Raw genomic sequence first — 18131 nt, forward strand, 5'->3', positions numbered from 1 at the left:
AGTAGAACAGCATAATTGCTCAGCGAGTAGACAATGAAACTGCTAACAACAGCTATGGGGGGGGCTTCCTTGCACAATGGCAGAGGTGGGACAGGCAGCAGGTGGTTTGCTAGCTTGCTAACGTTCATAACTCATTAAGTTTGCCAAGAAAACGCAGAGCAATGACAGAGCAGCTAAAGCAAAACAACACATTATTCAAAGACGGCAGACACGATTAACAGCACCAGCTCACCTGTACAATGTGAAAGGCGTGTGCTAGTTTGACAGAAGACCCCCCCACCCCTCCTCACAGTCGGCTCAACCCGAGCGCGCTAACCTGCTGCCTCTCTACACGCATCCATGTGGTTCATGAGGCGACAGTGACACCTGCTGGCGGTTCGCTGGTACTACCGTCTATTTTCTTTGATTTTCAGCACATGGGAAGCCAAGTAAGAATGGTATTAATTGATTGCTCAAATTGGCTGGGTATTAGTGTGAAATATAGACAGGAATCTAATAGTTTTCAGGCCACATTGGAAGGATGCATGAACACAGGACAAGTTGGGTAATTCCCCCATTAACACTACAGAAGTAGCAATAGTGATACAAAGTGTGAAGTGGAGATAAGCTAAAGTAAACATTGCATCTGTTAATGACATGATATGATAGGTCTAAACATCATCAGTATAAATCATGTTTGCTGACGGCAAACCATTGGGAAATAAATCTTTGTATCGATACATTTAGGATGTAGCTACCAACAAAGTAAAATAAGATACCTACGCCCATCAATAAAAACGATCAAACTTTAGCTTTGGCATCTGAGAGTGCACATCAACCAACCACTCTTCCCAGGAAGCCCCTGTACAGCAGCAGACCGCCTCCAGATCCCTCCCTCCCTCCACTTTTCCTTCAACACAAATCGATAAAGAAATCAATCAAGGGTTATAGGAATTTTAGAAATTAGAAATCAGGGTCTGTTTGGTTCTCACACCTGCTGAATTTGTCATACATTAGTGGTCATATACATGAATAATAATTAGGCTGTATTAAGTAGTGAATAATGACTATTAAATGAAAAGGAATACATTCATAATTAGTTAGAATAATATAATAAAAACAGTAATAACATATATATATATAAATAGCATTTTTCAAGTATCAAAGTGCTTTACACAGCAAACATAAGACACGATTTAGATTCATGAGACAATGAAACAATAAAATATACTAATATACAGTCAGGAAGATTTCAATCAAAAATCAAATTTATATCAAATGTTACAGTGGCTCACAGCAGCCTGGAAGTTATCAACATGAAAACCCCTGTCTGTATAAATATGTCTGATCATAAAACATGCAAATGATCCAGTGTAGTCTGGTGAAAATGCCACAGCAATTTCTATCCATTATCTTATTTGTCAGCACATGCGACATCTTTGCTCCACAATATCTTCATCCTGTTTACGCCAAGAAACTTTCTCCGATCAAATGATAGGAACAGTTCCAACTTGTTTTCCTCCCTCAGCTTGGTCCACTCAGGCAGGCGAGAACAACGAAACACAGCGAAACGCTGCGCGATTCATTACAGAGGAGAACATCATTAGAATCAACACCATGGCATGATTACAAAGTTTGGCATTTGGCATTCAATACGTCTTTTCTATTATAAGAACACTTTGCCTGACAAGACCGCTGGTGACCGACAAAATCAGTTAGCTTTCACTGTTCTAAAGCACTAATATGTTGAGAAAAGACCATTTCTGAATGTAGGTTGGCAATTCTATAGCCTATCACTGTACATCTCAAAGACCAATACCATAAAGCATAAAGAATCAATAAACAACCTGCACAATCTGGAGCAGCTCTTCCGGGGCATGAAATATATTTTTTATTTTTTATTATATGTTTATAAGTTATCTTGTTTGTGTTGTTGTTTGGACCTTCTGTAGTGCTAATTTAAAGCCAGACATGGAAAGCTTTAAGAGCTCCGAGTTAAACATACAGCAGAAAGATGGCAGGGCCTTCTTTGTTTTGATTCTGTGGGTACAAAGCAGGTGATCTCCATTCTGACTCTTTATCGCTTCCGTTTGCCATCCATATAACCTTTATTTACGTACTTTGATCCAAGGTATCCTGGAGCTGATCATACACATCCAATGAGTCATATTATTTAGTAAAGTTTAACCAGACTCACCTTTCTAGAAATGACATCACAAAGAGTTTCACGATAATAAAGAGATAAAGCGCAGTGAGACAGAAAAACAAAACAGCATAACTCAAAACATGGGGAAAAATAAGCAGAATCTAGTCTAAATGTGCATCTTTAAAAAGGTGTCCACAGATCTGAAGTCCAAAGGGAGTCAATTCCAAAGTTTAGGAAGATGAATGAGCTCAAATGCCTTTGGTTTTAGAGCTTAGTACCACCTAAAAGCCCTGGTGAGAGGACCTATGGCTACGTTCAGACTGCAGGCAGAAGTGGCCAAAATCTCAGATCTATTTTATTCCGTAACAGTGTGAACAGCACAAATCACACGGAATCTGATCTTTTCAATTCTGACTTGGGCCACTTTCATATGTGGTCAGATACAGAATCAGATACATTTTTTCTGCAATGCTGCCTCAGTCTGAACAGTCACTTCCGAATTCATGCCACTTTTATATTATTGTTATTTTGCGCATGCGGGTTCAGTTCAAGACCGTGAACTTGGTACGTGATATTGGTCACATTTAAACAATAATGAGAACAGCCAAACAAAATGATCGGACCTGAGTAATAAATTTAGAATTGAGCACCAAGGCATGTAGTGTGAACGTAGCCTAAGTGTGGTGATAAAGTGACTTATTGGGGGGGTCCTGACTACAGAGAGCTAAAGTTATCCAAAGGGTTTTGCATTCAGAATTAGATGGGGAACTATATTTAAGATATACACCCCTATCAGACTTGATATAATGTGGGACCTTTAAAGAAGCCACCACTCAGGTCGCACATTTCACATGCTATGACCTCAGTAACACAAAATAAAAAAATACAGTTGACATGAGTTGTTTTCTCAAAACAGATTGAGGAAATGGTTTGAAATAGTTTGAAGATACAACTTTCTCGAAAGTGTCGTGTGTGTGTGTGTGTGTGTGTGTGTGTGTGTGTGTGTGTGTCTGCAGCTAACTCTACTTCCACTTTGAATTACACATCAGTGTAAACATTGACAGACCCTCAACTGTTTATCGTCAGTAACACAGTAACCCACCTACGAATGTTGTTGTAGTAAAGTACAATTTCCAAACACGGATAATTGTGTGTAATAAAGCTGTAAATGTGACACACACAAGAAGTGAATTACATTGGGCCAAGTTCATTCTTGGCTTTGGAAGCCGTAGTTTTCTTCTGAGCTTTCAACCACATCTCACAGTCTTCCTCAGACAACGGCAGGCAAATGTGTTCTCTGACTCTCACTACAGGACATTTGTCACACAATGTCAAATTGAAACTCAACTCTTTGTACAAAATTTGTTTTATTACAACAAATAAATAGCTTGATTTTGTTCAAATACAAACATTCAATTTGCACGAAATAAGTATATGAAAATAATGAAATGATACATTAGTTTTATTTGTACAATCTTTTGGTTTTGGTTTTCTATGAAAATCTTGATCCTGATCAATACGTTCCCTCTGAGCTTCAGATTTAAAGTGCAAAGTGTGTGATGAAGTAAGTACCGCTGATTAATGAAAGAGGTTTGTCTTCAGGTTCATCGAGAACTCTGTCACTCATTCTGTGGAGATAAAACATTTGAATTAAATACATGAAAATATATAATATAACTTGAAATCATTACATGTCACTCATGTCTAACCCGCTGGATTCAGACGCTGGACTGGACACTAACTGAAGCTATTACACCCCTTCATCAGTTGCTTGCTGTAATATTAATGTGCATTTGTCTGGCACCCCCATACAAGGCATTTATCTCCATTTATATACACTTGTTTATATTAACACTAGGTCTAATGATTCCATGTAATACGAAATTGTTGCTAGTACAACTGATCTCACTGAGAATCAACGCTCCAGTCTGCAGCTCTATGCAGTTCTTCTTATTGTTTTGGTTTGCAGGCCCACATGGTTGAGGTATGGTTTTTTGTTTTGGTTAGGGGACCAAACCAGGGTTAAATATAAGAAAATATTGGAGTAGATAGCAAACAAGAGGACCTCGGTATCATGTTGCTCTGCAAACACACTGTATAAATTGATATATGGAGAGTCATTTGGAAAATAACATTTGTACAGAATACAGAGAATTACATCTCTATTGCATTAACATTCTGTACCTGCATTTGATAATATATCCACTCGATAAAATAGGTGACATTGCCGTAGACTCCTGGCTTGTTCCTCCAAGCACATCCAATCCCCCAGCTAGTGTCTCCTGCAAGCCACCATACATCCCCCTCCTTGACCACCAGGGGCCCTCCACTGTCCCCCTGCAGCACATAGGAGGAATTGACATCTCAGGTTAGTGGTGTGTGTGTGTGTGTGTGTGTGTGTGTGTGCGTGTATTACTCATGTTGTGGGGACATAAATCTGTTTACACAGGCACATTGTGGGGACTCGCCTTCCTTATTGGGACAAAGCGGAAGTCCCCATAATGTAAATCATTAACTATTAGGGGTTAAGGTTAGGGTTAGGTTAAGTCAATGTAATGTCCTCTGAAGTGATGAAAACATCTGTGAGTGTGTGTGTGTGCGACAGAGACAACAAACTCAGTCTAACCTGACAAGAGTCGACTCCTCCCTCCAGTTTGCCGGCACAGACCATGGTCTCAGTGATCTCTCCATTTAACACCTCAGGTCTGTTGCAGGTCTCTCGGCTGTAAATGGTCACCTGGGCCTGATGCAGTCTGTCAGGAGACTGTCCTGAGAAAAATTAATGATTGTAAACCTACAGTTACATCTGTCATGCATTAAACAGCACTTTTCCATTACTTGTACTTTAAGCCTTAAAAGCAGGTGACCCCTGAAACATTTGAACAAATCATCTACAGGGAGGAATGGAAAGTGTTCAGAAACAGGTTCTCAGTCAACATATATAATCTGCATTCGACTACACATGGAGAGTTGGACATATACGGTGCACTTTTGGCTCACCAGATGACTGCAAAGCTCCCCATCCTGTAATCCAGGCTTGATGTCCAGCAGTGAGGTCCACACCAGTGTTGGGGAGACACACTGGCTTCACTGTTCCTGAGACACAAACATGTAGGTTGCCACTATCAACACAGAAATGAACTGACAGTTCACATCATCATTTAAGGAATGAAATGTGAATTTTACTGGCAAGTGCTTACTTGTAAATGTCAGAGGGGTATCGAGCTTTAGGAGAGCAATGTCATTGTCATTCGTTTTTGTGTCAAATTGTTCATGACTGACGATTTTGTGAACTTGTTTGCCAAAGCTCATTTGATTCAAGCTCACACCGCCAGAGTGTACCGTCCATATTCCAGGATTGGAGTGCCTGTCATGAGGGAAAATAGTCAAACATAGGGAAGATTGTTTTTTTCCTTCTTTCCTGAAGGTCTATCAAAAGACAGTGAAAGAAAACGAATATGAGCAAGCTAGGCAGATGGCTCACGTCTGGAAGCAGTGTGCAGCAGATAGGATCCAGTACGGGCTGATAATGGAGCCTCCACAGACGTGTTGACCAAAAATCTGGAGACTGACCTGCCATGGCCAGGCCCCACTTACTGCAACCGACCCACCCACAATACGAGTACTGGGGGCTGCTGAACTCTCTCCACATTCTGAGGATGGAGGAAAAGACTTGAATAGTTTTTTTCAGGGGTCAAAGAAAAAAAAAAAAAAACTTGAATTCAGGTGAAGTCAAAATTCTGTTCTCCTAGATATTTGGAAGTACCATAGCCTGGGAACCAGATGAATCTGCAAGCTCATGTTTTATTTGCTCTGGCGGATGCGTCTGGCCCCGCCCCCCCTCTCGTTTAGACTGATTTCCCTCCAGCCAGATTCAGGTCAGGCCAATCACAACCGTTTATCTGACATGGGGCGTGTTTAAGCGCCGTTGAGGCATTTGCGTAAACAACCAAGACGGCAGGCCAATGATGTTGAACATTCTGACACTATCGCATCAGAAATCGGAAATGAACGGAGAGGTCCCAGACTAATCCGCATTTGCGAATTGGTCTGGCGATGCCAGGCTAGAAGCACCACTGTCTGGCTGGCTACATCCCATTTTCAGAACGGCTTTGTGCATATCGCCTAAATTCATACACATTTCAGTGGTGTAGTGATGCCCCAGTTAAAACAGTACCTTACCAATACAATGAAGCTTGACAGCTCTGGCCGAGCAACTTTGGCTGCAAAGGAAAGGATGACAAAAGTTCAAGACTGTAAATCCTGTAAAACATAATCAACATTTATTTAGTAGTTCTAAATTACACAGCGTGAATTAAGGCTGTTAAGGCAGTTTCCAAAGGGAATGTAATCACTGCTGTACTGTTTATGAAGTCACTATCCAGTGATAGGTGGGGTGGTGTACCCGTAAGTGAGCTGCGATTGTATTCGTGACCCATGGTTACTCCCAGGCTTCAGTTTCATGTATCCTCTCGAGGCCGAAGAGCCTGCACTGGTTTGGGTGTAGGACACGTAATCCTGCCTGTGGGATGGACACAGGGACAAGCACGTGATCAGTGAGGTATACTCAGCTGGAACAGGATACCAAAAGTTTGGATATCAGCCAGTCAGGTCGTCCACCGTTAACATGACTACAGCTATGAAAAATCTCTAAACCTAAATAGATGTAATGGGTCTCTCCGCTTTCATTTCTGCTTTCCAATGGGACATTTTAGCGACATCTTTTCCCTTCTGACAAGAATACATTATGAGGAAAACACTGAATAGTTGTAATTTCAGCATAGAAACTCTTAGGTACCAGCAGCAGTATAAGCTCAATGACACAAGGGGAAGGGGGACGTGACCGATAATGAAGAAGACAATCAGCACCTCTTGTACCCTATCTGCTCACACACAGCTCTCCCATAGTTGTTGTCCCAGTTGTCAGCACACACCGGCATCCACGTGTGGCTGTCGGATGAGTAACTCTCCAGCATGAAGTTGGTCCCGTGGAGGCGAACTGTGGAACAGAGAGGACAACACCATTCAGCCACCACGCTGGTCACTGATGTGGCGCGCAAATGCAGATACAGTGACGCATGTGTGGCAGATCGGGGTGTTGATTTTAATGTCTTACAGCACTGAGATTCATCCTCTCCGTCAGAACAGTCCCTAACACCATCGCACCACTGGGAGGGGCTCAGACACTTCCCGCCACTTCTACACGACGTCCCCAGTAAACACTGGTAGTATACTGCAAACACACACACACACACACACAGAGGAATCTGCTGGGATGATCGTCACATGACAAAAACCCTTTGATGCCGCTACAAATACCTCCAAACGAACTTACAGAAGTACCAGAGCAAGAGGCCGACCACTGCCAGGACAAGAAGCACGCACGCAGATACACACAGGATGTATTGCCACTGACATTTCTTTATCCCTGCGAGGCAAGACAAAAATAAAGTCATCGATATGGCTGGATTTTTTATCAGTTTTACACATCAATGACTTGGAATAGTTGTGGTGGTTATGTAAAAAGTAAAACGCCATTATTTACATAGCACATGCAAATAACAGGCTCAGCAGATACTGTACTGCAGATATGACAAAGAACCAAACATACTGTAGATCTAAAGTACAGTAGGAAAGTCTCATGACACATAACTAACAGAGTAAAGCCAAGTCAAATCCTGTGACAACAAGCTCGAGGAGGTTTGAACACAGAGTTCATCATTTGAACACAGTTGAGCTGCAAAGACACGTGACCGCAAGGCTTGTTTTGTTTTGTTTGGAAGTCTACTCTGTTGTCCCAGTCAAGAGGAGGGTCCATTAAGATGTTAACTAAGCTGGGGACGGCCTTTCCTTAAAAACAGGTTGAAAACTTGAAAACAAAGTGAGTGCATTAAAATTGTACTACATTGAGCAAGGGTGTGTTTTATTGCTCATGAATTGAATCATTTGTAAAAGGACTTAAAAAGTGACGTAGTCTTGCTTTAAGTTAGACATACGTTGTCTTTTTCAAGTGAAAATAAAAATATATGAATGATGAAATGAAACTATAGTAGATGTTTTCATCCATGGGAGTGGATATTTGCCTTTAGACTGACTTGAAGTCAGTGTTTACCCACCTTTTTATTCCATGTGGTGTTAACTTCACAAAAGGCTCTTGACAAGACATGAATCAAATATCACTGTACCTTTCTTTGGTCCTGCGTTATGCGGGGCTCCAGGCGTTACAGTGTGGTGGGTGTTGATGGTTTTGGGAGCGACGGCAACATAGCTGGGGGTCTCTTGTGGGAGGTGAGGGTATATGCCCTGCTGTGGGGCGTATGAAGGAGGTCTTCCTTCCTCATGCTGAAACCCTATGTTGTCATAGATGGGACCATTTGCCTGGAGGTACAGTAACGAGATAGGAGTATATAGCCAACATGAGGTAAACATGTGACCTGGCTTTACTCAGAAAACGCAGATCAAATAAAGAGTGTGAAAATAAAAGAGAGAGAAATGTATGAAAACAACGTATATCCAGACATTTAGAGATGTTGCATTTTAGTGTGGAACTGAACGCACCTGATTATTATTCATCCTGAAACTGGTTACACCGCCTGGGGAGGGAAACTGTCAAACCTGGAAAAGGTTATACAGTTCTTTTTCATATAAAAATGAATGATGTACTGATCATAAGGACAGTATGACTAAACTGTAGTATTCATTAGAGTGCTAGGTCACAAGAAGTCACATAAAAACTACCTAAACACATTAATACATATCAGAAATACTCTTACATCCCCCCCCCCCCCCCCCCCCCCAAAAAAAACACTGAGAATTTGCAGTTTCTTTTAAACAATGCTCACGGGTTACCTGAGTAGGGTGACTTTTTATTTTAGAGTTTACAAACACATTCATCCACATTTTTCCACCTACCTCGGAATTCCCACAAATCCCTTTGAGCGCGCTCCAACTCTGTCTGTCCCTCCACTCCCCGTTTCTCTCTCTGTCTCACACTCACGCCCTTCTTCCATGTAATCAACAGCCATGACCACACCTTTTCCACTGTGTGCACAAGCCAGCCCATTGTGCGCCAATTGATTTATCCCAGCACTTCAAAAATGACATGGGCAAACAGCAGGTGTTGATGAGGGCCAGCACTGATACTCATTATCTTCTATTCACAGAGGGGCTGTAAGATAGAGTGAATGAAGGGAAAACAATGAGCGCAGGACTGTGTTCATCCAGCAGTGGCCGTCCACGGGTTTGTGAGAGGAAAACCTAATTTAGGAAATCAATTCAGCAGTGTGATATGTGGACACTGTGATTTACAAGCAGCGGGGTCCTGTGTATCTTATTGCATAGGTTTATGCTAACTTTGTGCCCCAATAACGGCAAATTCAAAAGCAACCTCTCTCACTCGGATTTCACATAAGAGTTTGTGCAGTTGGAAATATTTGTTGGCCACATGTCTGAGCGGCAAACACCTGTACAAGTGTGATGTTGTACAATCTAATTTTGCTGCGTGAAACCTTGCAGACTTCCTCTTCAAACGACAGACATTCAATAATACAACCTGTCTAGAAAGTGGTTGCCATGATGAATTCTGCTCTGTCTACTGCACATGTACGTACTGAACACAAAACAAAACTAAATAAAAATGTTCCACAAATCAAGCGGCACTTTCTTGAAAATGATGAAAACATGTTAGGCATTGCTTTCGAGCAACCAAAGCTGCCACTCCTGCTATGATCACAGCGAGGAGGAACCAGAGGAGTCAACAGGTGACAAGTGACACACCAAAAGCCGTCACTCAGACAGGGCCTCATAGGAGGAAACAAGGATTGAAGTCAAGTGAAAAGATAGTAGACTTGGTTCTTACTTTACGCATGCTATTGTTTGTCCTCCTACAGAGCAGCGTCTGCCGTGTTTAATCAGTAACGTCCAAACACATGAGAAAGTAGACTTAAAAATACTGATGGCTGGAGGACTTTCAGACCCTGTTAATATTTAACGCAACTTTTGACTGTGTTAACTGGCAGGAACAGGGAGTAATGCGAGACAAGAGTCATCCAGAGCAGGATGTCCTGCAGAGTGTCATCACCTCAACCTTTGCATACTTTTTAACATATTGCTTTTGAAGTACACACAGTCCAGATCTTTGGACAGCACAAATGAGATTGAATTCACTCCACTGTATTGAGGCAACAGCAGAAATGTTAAACCCTCAGCGGGTGAAACCTGAACTAAACCCTTTAACCACCAATTACTAACGTTAAAACAGGATAGCAGCAACACATATCCATAAAGCCTGCTGTGTGAAGGCAACATGAGCACCACAAAATTCAGCTCTGATGTGTTACCTACTGCAACAGTGCACTTTTTTTTTTTAGTGCACGATTAAACAGAAAAATATTAAAACCAAAGCAGTGTACCCATTGTGAAACTATAGGAAACAGAATCATAGTAGGTCAAACCTTCAGAAACCATCCACCCCATAATCACAAAAGTCCAATAACAGTGGCTTCATAAAAACTATTTATTCAACCATTTCAAGTCAGGAGTTAAATATTAATCCATTTTTTTTGCACAATATATTTCATCAAACAAAGGAGCGTTTTAAACAAGGGAGTGTTTTAAACACTGGTGTCGTGATGTAATGTGAGTCGAGTCCTACTTGTCTGTTTGAGTAAGGCCACTGGCATTAGAGTTGGAACAGAAGCATTCTTCACAGTAAAAAAGGGAGTCTGAAGACGTCTTAACCATTTGGGGCCAACAGGAAGTCAACACACAACTGAACAAGGAGTGTATCAAGGAGAGACACGTTTCCTATCAAGTTCCCTACAGTTTCTGGATCAGAATAGATGACGCTCCACCACCTCCGTTGCAGATGCCTGCCAGCCCGTACTGGCCTGTCTTCAGGCTGTGCACCATGTGACCCACGATTCTCGCGCCAGACATCCTGACAGGAGAAGAGAAATAGTTAAAAAAAAAAGTATAAGTTGCAAACTACAACATTTTTTTGTACATAAATTGCTATTTTCCCACCCAACTGATGACTGTCTGATCAACATTTTTCTGGGGAAGTGCACAGAAGAGACACATTTTGAGTTAGCCTATAGTTTTGTGTGGAACAAATAAAGCTCAACAGAGCACTCCTCCCGTCCTCTGTGATGCAGAAGTTGATTTGCATGGCTGCCAAGTGGTTGCTATTCCAGGGGTGGAGGAGACGAGAGAAGCTGCCATTAAGAAGCCCATTCACTTACACATTATCCACTGCAACATGAACGAGTGCACTTAACATTATATGGAAAACAGCAGCACCTAGTGGCCAACTTGGAACTGTCCTGTATGATTGTACCATGTACTGTATGATTAGGCCAACTTTATCAATAGAGTTTTTGATGATCAAGTAGCAATGACCTCTGTTTTCCCGAGCTTCCCCAGACTTACTTCAGTCTATAAATGTGTCCCGAAACTCCCTTCTACCTCTTTTATCCCCAGTACTTGTTTCCTGGAGAAAGTAAGCTGAATGTAATGCTGAGAGGCAAAGAGAAGAGTTGGTAAGTGAAAGGCTTCCTGTGGTGGTCACACATGGGCAAATACACTGATAAGGTGGCCCTATGAAACATTCAGCCAGTAGAGACTCTACTGGATCAGATTCAAAAATGGCAAAACAAAACTGTATTTCCGCATCACAGGGGAAAGGAGGAGGTCGGGTCAAACAGAAGAGATATTTATGGAAAACAGGTCACACCATGTTCCTCATTTCAGCTCCTTTTTTTCCAAGGAAAGCAAAGTGGTAGTATTTTTATTCTCCTCTCTTCAGTCCAGGTCACATCTCAGATCTTTTCCAAAACAATGTCCGGCCAAGCCAGCTGCTTACCCAATGGGGTGTCCCAGGGACACAGCTCCCCCGTTGACGTTGACTTTTGCAGGGTCAATGTCCAACATCTTGATGTTGGCCAGCACAACCACGCTGAAGGCCTCGTTGATCTCCCACATGGCGATATCATCCTTCTTCAGCCCTGCTGCATCCAGGACCTGACACACACACACACATTCATTAACATTCTGATTGTTTATTTTTATTTTGTGCATGTTTTACCACCAATACACACATACACATATGAAGAACATATATAAAAGAGGAAACTACACAAGCAATATATGAACCCTTCCAGGTTCACTGCCCTGCCAACACTGCCGTATTTTCTGGGATGACCAAACAGAACATATAATAACGCAGAGCCCTGAAAGCAGGGCCCGCTTACAAGGTATTTCGTGAGCTGATCCTAAGGCTCTGCATCGAGGCCAATCCGTCCATATTTGAGTAGATAAAATAAAATAAAGCTGATCAAAATCCGATCCTTTCTTTACTGAACTCTGCTGTGTTTTGCTCACCTCAGCCTGCTAGTGTTGCAGCGCTGTTCTCCTTAATGACAGCCGGGCTCTACACTGCGGGCAATTCTCTCCATATGCGAGTGAAAATTAGAGTGTGTGTGTGAATGTGAAAAATGATTTGGTTGCCCTGGTGATTGACTCTGCTCCGACACCCAGGTCGTGTACAACCATGAGTGTCCTATAGTTCCCTAAACTCCAACAGAGTGACACATCTTCTCTCTAGCAGATCGTGTCCCATCAGTTTCAGGAGACACATTCTTCCAGTTGACTTCAGCGTCAGCTTCATATTTTTGAACCAGGATCTAGTAGTAATAAATTGTCAGATTTAGCAGCCACAGCTGTTATTTCATTGTGTCTGATGGGTTCAAGTGCTTGTTTAATGGTCATTTCAACCGTATTAACATATTTAATCAACATTTATGTAGATGTAAGTATAATCGGATTGGAATCAGCAGCTACAAATATTAAAGGATTCGGCTAAGGCACAAAAAAAAAATCCATCATTACATGCTCATACTCACCTTTGGTACAGCATATGCAGGAGCAATGGGGAAATCAATGGGTGCAACCGCAGCATCAGCAAAAGCTATGTAAAGAAAATACAACATGTCAACCCTGCAATTTAACAAAAACTAGCTTTAAAAATATCCTGTTATAAATACTCTGAAATAACTAATTTTGACTATGTCACTAGCAATATCTAATTGAAGGGCTCCTTTAAAAAAAAAAAAAAAAAAAAAAGTGAGCACCTGCCCCTTTTCATTTTGTTTTTTAAAAACTGGACCAGGTCTGAATCAAACAACCAATCATAATTTTAATTCAATGTTACCTACTGTAGCTTTAACTTGACAAATACAGTATTTGTTATTGCAGAGTTTATGCTCTCCACTTTCTTTCTGAAAAGAACACCTCACACTGTCCAAAGCTCACAGCTTGTTGAAAGATTAGTGTTGGATTGAAATGCGTCTCTAGTTATAAGACGCTCTGGCTGAGAGCTTAGAATCATGTAAAATCTATTTTTATTAGAAGAAGTTAGAAGAGAGAAAAAAAGTGCTAAAACCTCTATTTCAGTTAAGCTCTGCAAGCACAGGTTAGAGTGTGTGTGTGTGTGTAAAGCTTACAGACAATCCTGGCCAGCGGAGTGATGTTGAGTCTCTTTGCAGCATCTGCGGTCATTAAAACGAGAGCTGCTGCTCCATCGTTCAGTGTGCTGGCATTGGCTGCTGTCACCGTGCCTAAAAAAGTCATTGACCAATCACAACAAAATGTACATTAAAACATAAAAGGTTCTTTGAGCAAGCATTCAGATAATTAATACTTTTTTTTAATGAGTTACATTTGTCTACACCAAATGGACATGTGATCAAAGTTCATGAGCGACTTTAATAACAAGCCTAGTAGTATTAAGAGTAATTACGGGATAAAAGGTAAATAAGTAGAAAAATTAAAAAGATAAATAAATAAAATAATCTTTCCACACATATTGGAGAAAGGCGAGTACTTATTTTTTTTTGCATTTCGTGGAAACAGAACAGATGTACTGATCTGACCTGTTTAGTTAGACAAAAAGTGCCTTCCTGTTATTCCCGAAGTCAGGGAATAAAAGACTGAATGAAAGTAGTGACAACAGCATCATTACCATTCTCTCTCTGGAACACTGCCTTCAGTTTGGGAACTTTGCTGAAGTCGACCCGCCTCCACTCCTCATCCTCAGACACGACCACATCAGGTTTGCCTGTGATAGCACGTCAGCGTCAGATATGCTGTGCAATATAAAGTAAATGGCCAATGTCACTGGCCCTAGGCCAACTTGTTGTACCTCTCTGGGGAATGCTAACCGGTACAATCTCCCTGGCTAGCATGCCAGACTCGAATGCTGCTTTGCTGCGGCTGTATGAGCCGATGGCGTACGCGTCCTGCTCCTCTCTGGTGATGTTGCAGTTCTTGGCTGTGTTCTCTGCACAGTTGCCCTGTTAAAGACAGTAAGGCAAAAGCAACAGAAAACACAAGATCTAATGTGAAACTGATGAAATGTCAAGGAGGAATTTATAGGTCCTCTTCCAACTCAGCTCTGTAAAACACATTTCTTTCTTACCCGGGCCTGCAGTTTTTCCATGTATTTTCAAATGCATCCAAATATTATCTATGTCTAATGTCAACAGGGGAATTTTTCACAGGAGGTTGATAGTTACCATGTGAAACTTGTTGTAGACATCAGTGAGTCCGTCCTTGACAATGAGGTCTTCCATCTTCACTCCTCCGTAGGCTGGGGTCTCTCTGGACATCACATAAGGTACGTTGGACATGCTCTCCATGCCGCCTGCCACCATCACATCCTAAAAAGAGACAGCCATGCACATATCTGTAGAGACAGCTGTTGTCTACTGTCCATTGTTTATCTTGCACTGAAGCTCAATTAATGAGTTTCGGATGTGCATGAATTCATAATGCCACTTCTTCTGTAGCTTATTGTGTTTCACAGGATTTGGCAATTACAGCCAGTCTGTCAAAGAACTGAAAGATGTGTAGTTTCAGTCCTCAGGCCAGGTCCGTGGTGACCATCCAGGACTGGCTTGCAAATTATCAACAGCTTATGGTAAGCAAACTAAGCTTGTTTTCGGTCACAACAAAGTTTCCCGTTATCTTGTCAGGGATCAGATTTGTGTTTTATATGTACAGTCAGCTAAGCATCATCATTGTACCTGCAAACACCCTCTCGCAAGCAGAAGAGAGACAGTGTATTTAATGCTAATGCTACCTGGTGTCCACACATAAGACTCTGAGCTGCCATCATGATGGACTTCATCCCAGAGGCACACACTTTGTTGATGGTTGTTGCTGGAGTGCCGAGGGTCAAGCCTGGAGATGCAATCAGAGACATATTTGCATTAGCAGAACTAAATAAATGAAATAGAAATCTCCTGACCAACCCTCAGTTATGCGTTTGGGTGGCTGCCTGGAACAGGTGTAGCTGCTTTCTGAACATTGATATTTTGGTGCAGTGCCGGTATGTGGAATGAGGGTGAAAATACACCAGCGTGGTCATACCTGCTCCGAGCAAGGCTTGTCTTGTGGGGGCCTGTCCTTCTCCTGCCTGGAGCACGTTGCCCATGTAGACTTCCTTAACCTCTTCAGGAGCAATTCCTAAACACAAGAAACTGACTAAATACACAGCTATCTCCTCGTTGATGCAGCAATACACCCAACTCGTGTGAAACTGAGAGAATGGGAAAACTCAGGTCATCTGGTGTGTTAGCTTAGCCATTCCAGCGTGTGCCAGGTAAAGATGATGATGATGATGATCAGCTGGTGTTTCAGAACCTAAATGGAGGAGATGACTTTCCTCTAAACAAAGTGAACCATCTGAACACACCTGCTTTGTCTATGGCTCCCTTAATGGCAATGGACCCCAGTTTGGTGGCCGGCACTGCTGCCAGGCTGCCTCTGAATGAGCCCATTGGTGTGCGGACGGCGCTGACGATGACGACTTCCTGAAACCAGGCATCAAAAGTCTGCATTGTGGTGTGTGTGGTGCAAACATTGAATTGTGATGACAATTGTGAAATCTGTTACTGTACTCACATTGAGTGAAGGGCGAGATGTGTAGGTTCTTGAGAGGTACTTGTGAGCCTACAATGGCAGGATAATGATATGGATAATTCATCTTCCATTCATGAGAGTTCCCATTTCTACTCCTAGCTTTCCAATTAAAGTCTGCAGTTCGACCTGAAGCTCCTTATTAATGGAGTTTTAACTCAAAGTAGTCGAGAAGCATGATTAATACATTAGCTATGCTAACAATACGAGCAGACACAGGCAGGTAACATTAGCTACGTAATGACAAAACAGATGCTACAAATTGCTTATTGCTTATTTAAGCTAGCGTTGGGTGTCGTCAGTCAAACTTGTACCTGACACCTGTTAACAAGGCCCTTTTTTTGACTTCGCATATTTTCAGTTAAGCTGGCTCCTATTGTTGCTGCAAGGTTATTGTTAGCTTCTTACTTAATTTTGCTGAGAAACAGACTTTGCAGTCACACCGTTGAGAGAAACGCAGCCAGTGATGTGAGCTAGCTTCCAGATAACCACCTGCAGCAGTTATCAGGCGTCCTCAGGCTGTTGCATTACTTTAGTCAAGGACGCTCCGCAGACACAGAAAGGTTGACTGAGACGCTATAAGTTAACCAGGGCCTTGTGTTTACAGCCAGCCAGACTGTTGCTAGAAGTAGCATTCCTGTGCAATACAACAATATAAGAGACAAACCCACACATTTTAAGCGCTATTATTTTACACGCACTCACTTACCAGGCGTTTACAAACGTGAGCGTGCATGGTTAAAAGTCCACTGGATGACATTTTTGACTGGGAGGCAGGAGTGTCGGGCCGGCTTCACCTTCAGCCGTGCAGCGGAGGGATAAAAACGGCAGCCAATCACAGCGAGAGGTGTGTCCCCCCCTGACGTCATCGGCCATGAGCATCATGGTAGTTGTAGTTTTACCAATGAAATCACAATACCTGTTACATAACTGACTCCATGAACTGCACCAGACATTTATCTTACAAATACAAATACAATACAAATACAAAAGTTCATATGAATGTAAAGAGCTTTCAGCATTAAAACATGACAACTACTATGTGCTATATATACAGTATATATATATATATATATATACACAGTGCTTAACAAATGTATTAGACCACCACCCAGTGTAAGGTGTTTGCCACCGCTGCCCTAAATGAACAGTATTGCTGATGACCAAAATATTTGATGTCTCTGTAATGGTTAATCCACCAGTATGTGCAAGCCAAGCTCTTTAATCAAAATGATATCTTTAATGCTAAAATATAATTATTGTTGTTATCCATTAATTCTCAAATTTACTGTTTTACAAAAAGGCAGAAAAAAAATAGTAAAGCACATTATTATTTTTTGATTGAGATGCCAAATTACAGTTATTTACTTATTTACTTCCTGAACAGGAACATTTGTTTTGTGGTTGCAAGAATGCAAGCTGTTATCAGGGCCAAAGGATAAATACCAAAATATTAAGATTTTTGGTTAATATATGTGAATAAGGACTATTTAGTTGTTCCAGTTTGTTATTTGCCTAAACAAAATAATAACATAATAACATAATAAATAACAATACAATTTTTAAGTACAAGTTTTTGACAGATTTCTAAAATATTTGTGTTTTCTCATTTTTATGACAGGTGGTCGAATAAATTTGTTAAGCACGGTATATATATATGTATATATACACATATATACATATATATTTATTTATCTAAAAATATATATTTTATGGTCACATTTTTCAACAGAATATACATTTTACATGACACTTTAACTAGAACTGGACTAGACTGGAATGGCAGGTCCAGAACTGAAGGTCTGCAAGTGGATAAGTTAGGCTGATCCTGGTTTGGGGTGTTTTGCTCTTTTTACAGGAACTGTCATTGAAGCAAAACCACAGACTGACAATGACAGTTCTTGTTGGCTGTGGGAAAAAACATCTGCACCCACAGGTTGGTAAACTGCGCACACTGTTTACTATATTCCACATTTGTCTACTATGTGACCTCTGAGGGCCTCACGCGACACCAGAGTGAGAAGTCATG

At 41.5% G+C, this 18131-nt stretch overlaps 2 protein-coding genes across 2 annotated transcripts; both read right to left on the reverse strand.

The window, feature by feature from the left end:
* Positions 1-3520: 3520 nt before the first annotated feature.
* On the reverse strand, positions 3521-8698 carry tmprss2 (transmembrane serine protease 2). Its single transcript, XM_070917478.1, has 13 exons — positions 8684-8698; positions 8311-8503; positions 7461-7553; positions 7242-7358; positions 6995-7124; positions 6531-6647; positions 6308-6348; positions 5610-5778; positions 5326-5492; positions 5126-5221; positions 4752-4894; positions 4310-4462; positions 3521-3753 (listed from the first exon to the last, which is right to left on the reverse strand). Exons 1-13 carry the CDS (start codon positions 8696-8698, stop codon positions 3745-3747), a joined length of 1443 nt encoding a protein of 480 aa, XP_070773579.1. The 3' UTR covers positions 3521-3744.
* Positions 8699-10626: 1928 nt separating this feature from the next.
* On the reverse strand, positions 10627-17554 carry acat1 (acetyl-CoA acetyltransferase 1). Its single transcript, XM_070916889.1, has 12 exons — positions 16812-17554; positions 16088-16135; positions 15879-15996; positions 15554-15649; positions 15264-15364; positions 14698-14841; positions 14325-14475; positions 14145-14240; positions 13627-13740; positions 13027-13091; positions 11988-12145; positions 10627-11063 (listed from the first exon to the last, which is right to left on the reverse strand). The coding sequence occupies exons 1-12, from the start codon at positions 16860-16862 to the stop codon at positions 10943-10945; spliced, it is 1263 nt and encodes a 420-aa protein (XP_070772990.1). The 5' UTR covers positions 16863-17554; the 3' UTR covers positions 10627-10942.
* Between the last annotated feature and the right edge of the window lie 577 nt (positions 17555-18131).

This window comes from Enoplosus armatus, chromosome 13, assembly GCF_043641665.1.
Source record: "Enoplosus armatus isolate fEnoArm2 chromosome 13, fEnoArm2.hap1, whole genome shotgun sequence".
In the NCBI taxonomy this organism is placed as follows: Eukaryota; Metazoa; Chordata; class Actinopteri; order Centrarchiformes; family Enoplosidae; genus Enoplosus; species Enoplosus armatus.

Coding starts and splice junctions, on each gene's coding strand:
- tmprss2 (XM_070917478.1), bottom strand. Junction 7,359..7,460: donor CCTCTTGCTCTGGTACTTCT/GTAAGTTCGTTT, acceptor GTGTGTTTGCAG/TATACTACCAGTGTTTACTG. Junction 5,779..6,307: donor TGTCAAGCTTCATTGTATTG/GTAAGGTACTGT, acceptor CTCCATCCTCAG/AATGTGGAGAGAGTTCAGCA.
- acat1 (XM_070916889.1), bottom strand. CDS start 16,862: ATGTCATCCAGTGGACTTTTAACCATGCACGCTCACGTTTGTAAACGC. Junction 16,136..16,811: donor CTCACGTTTGTAAACGCCTG/GTAAGTGAGTGC, acceptor CTGCCATTGTAG/GCTCACAAGTACCTCTCAAG. Junction 13,741..14,144: donor AGTGTTCCAGAGAGAGAATG/GTAATGATGCTG, acceptor TGACTTTTTTAG/GCACGGTGACAGCAGCCAAT.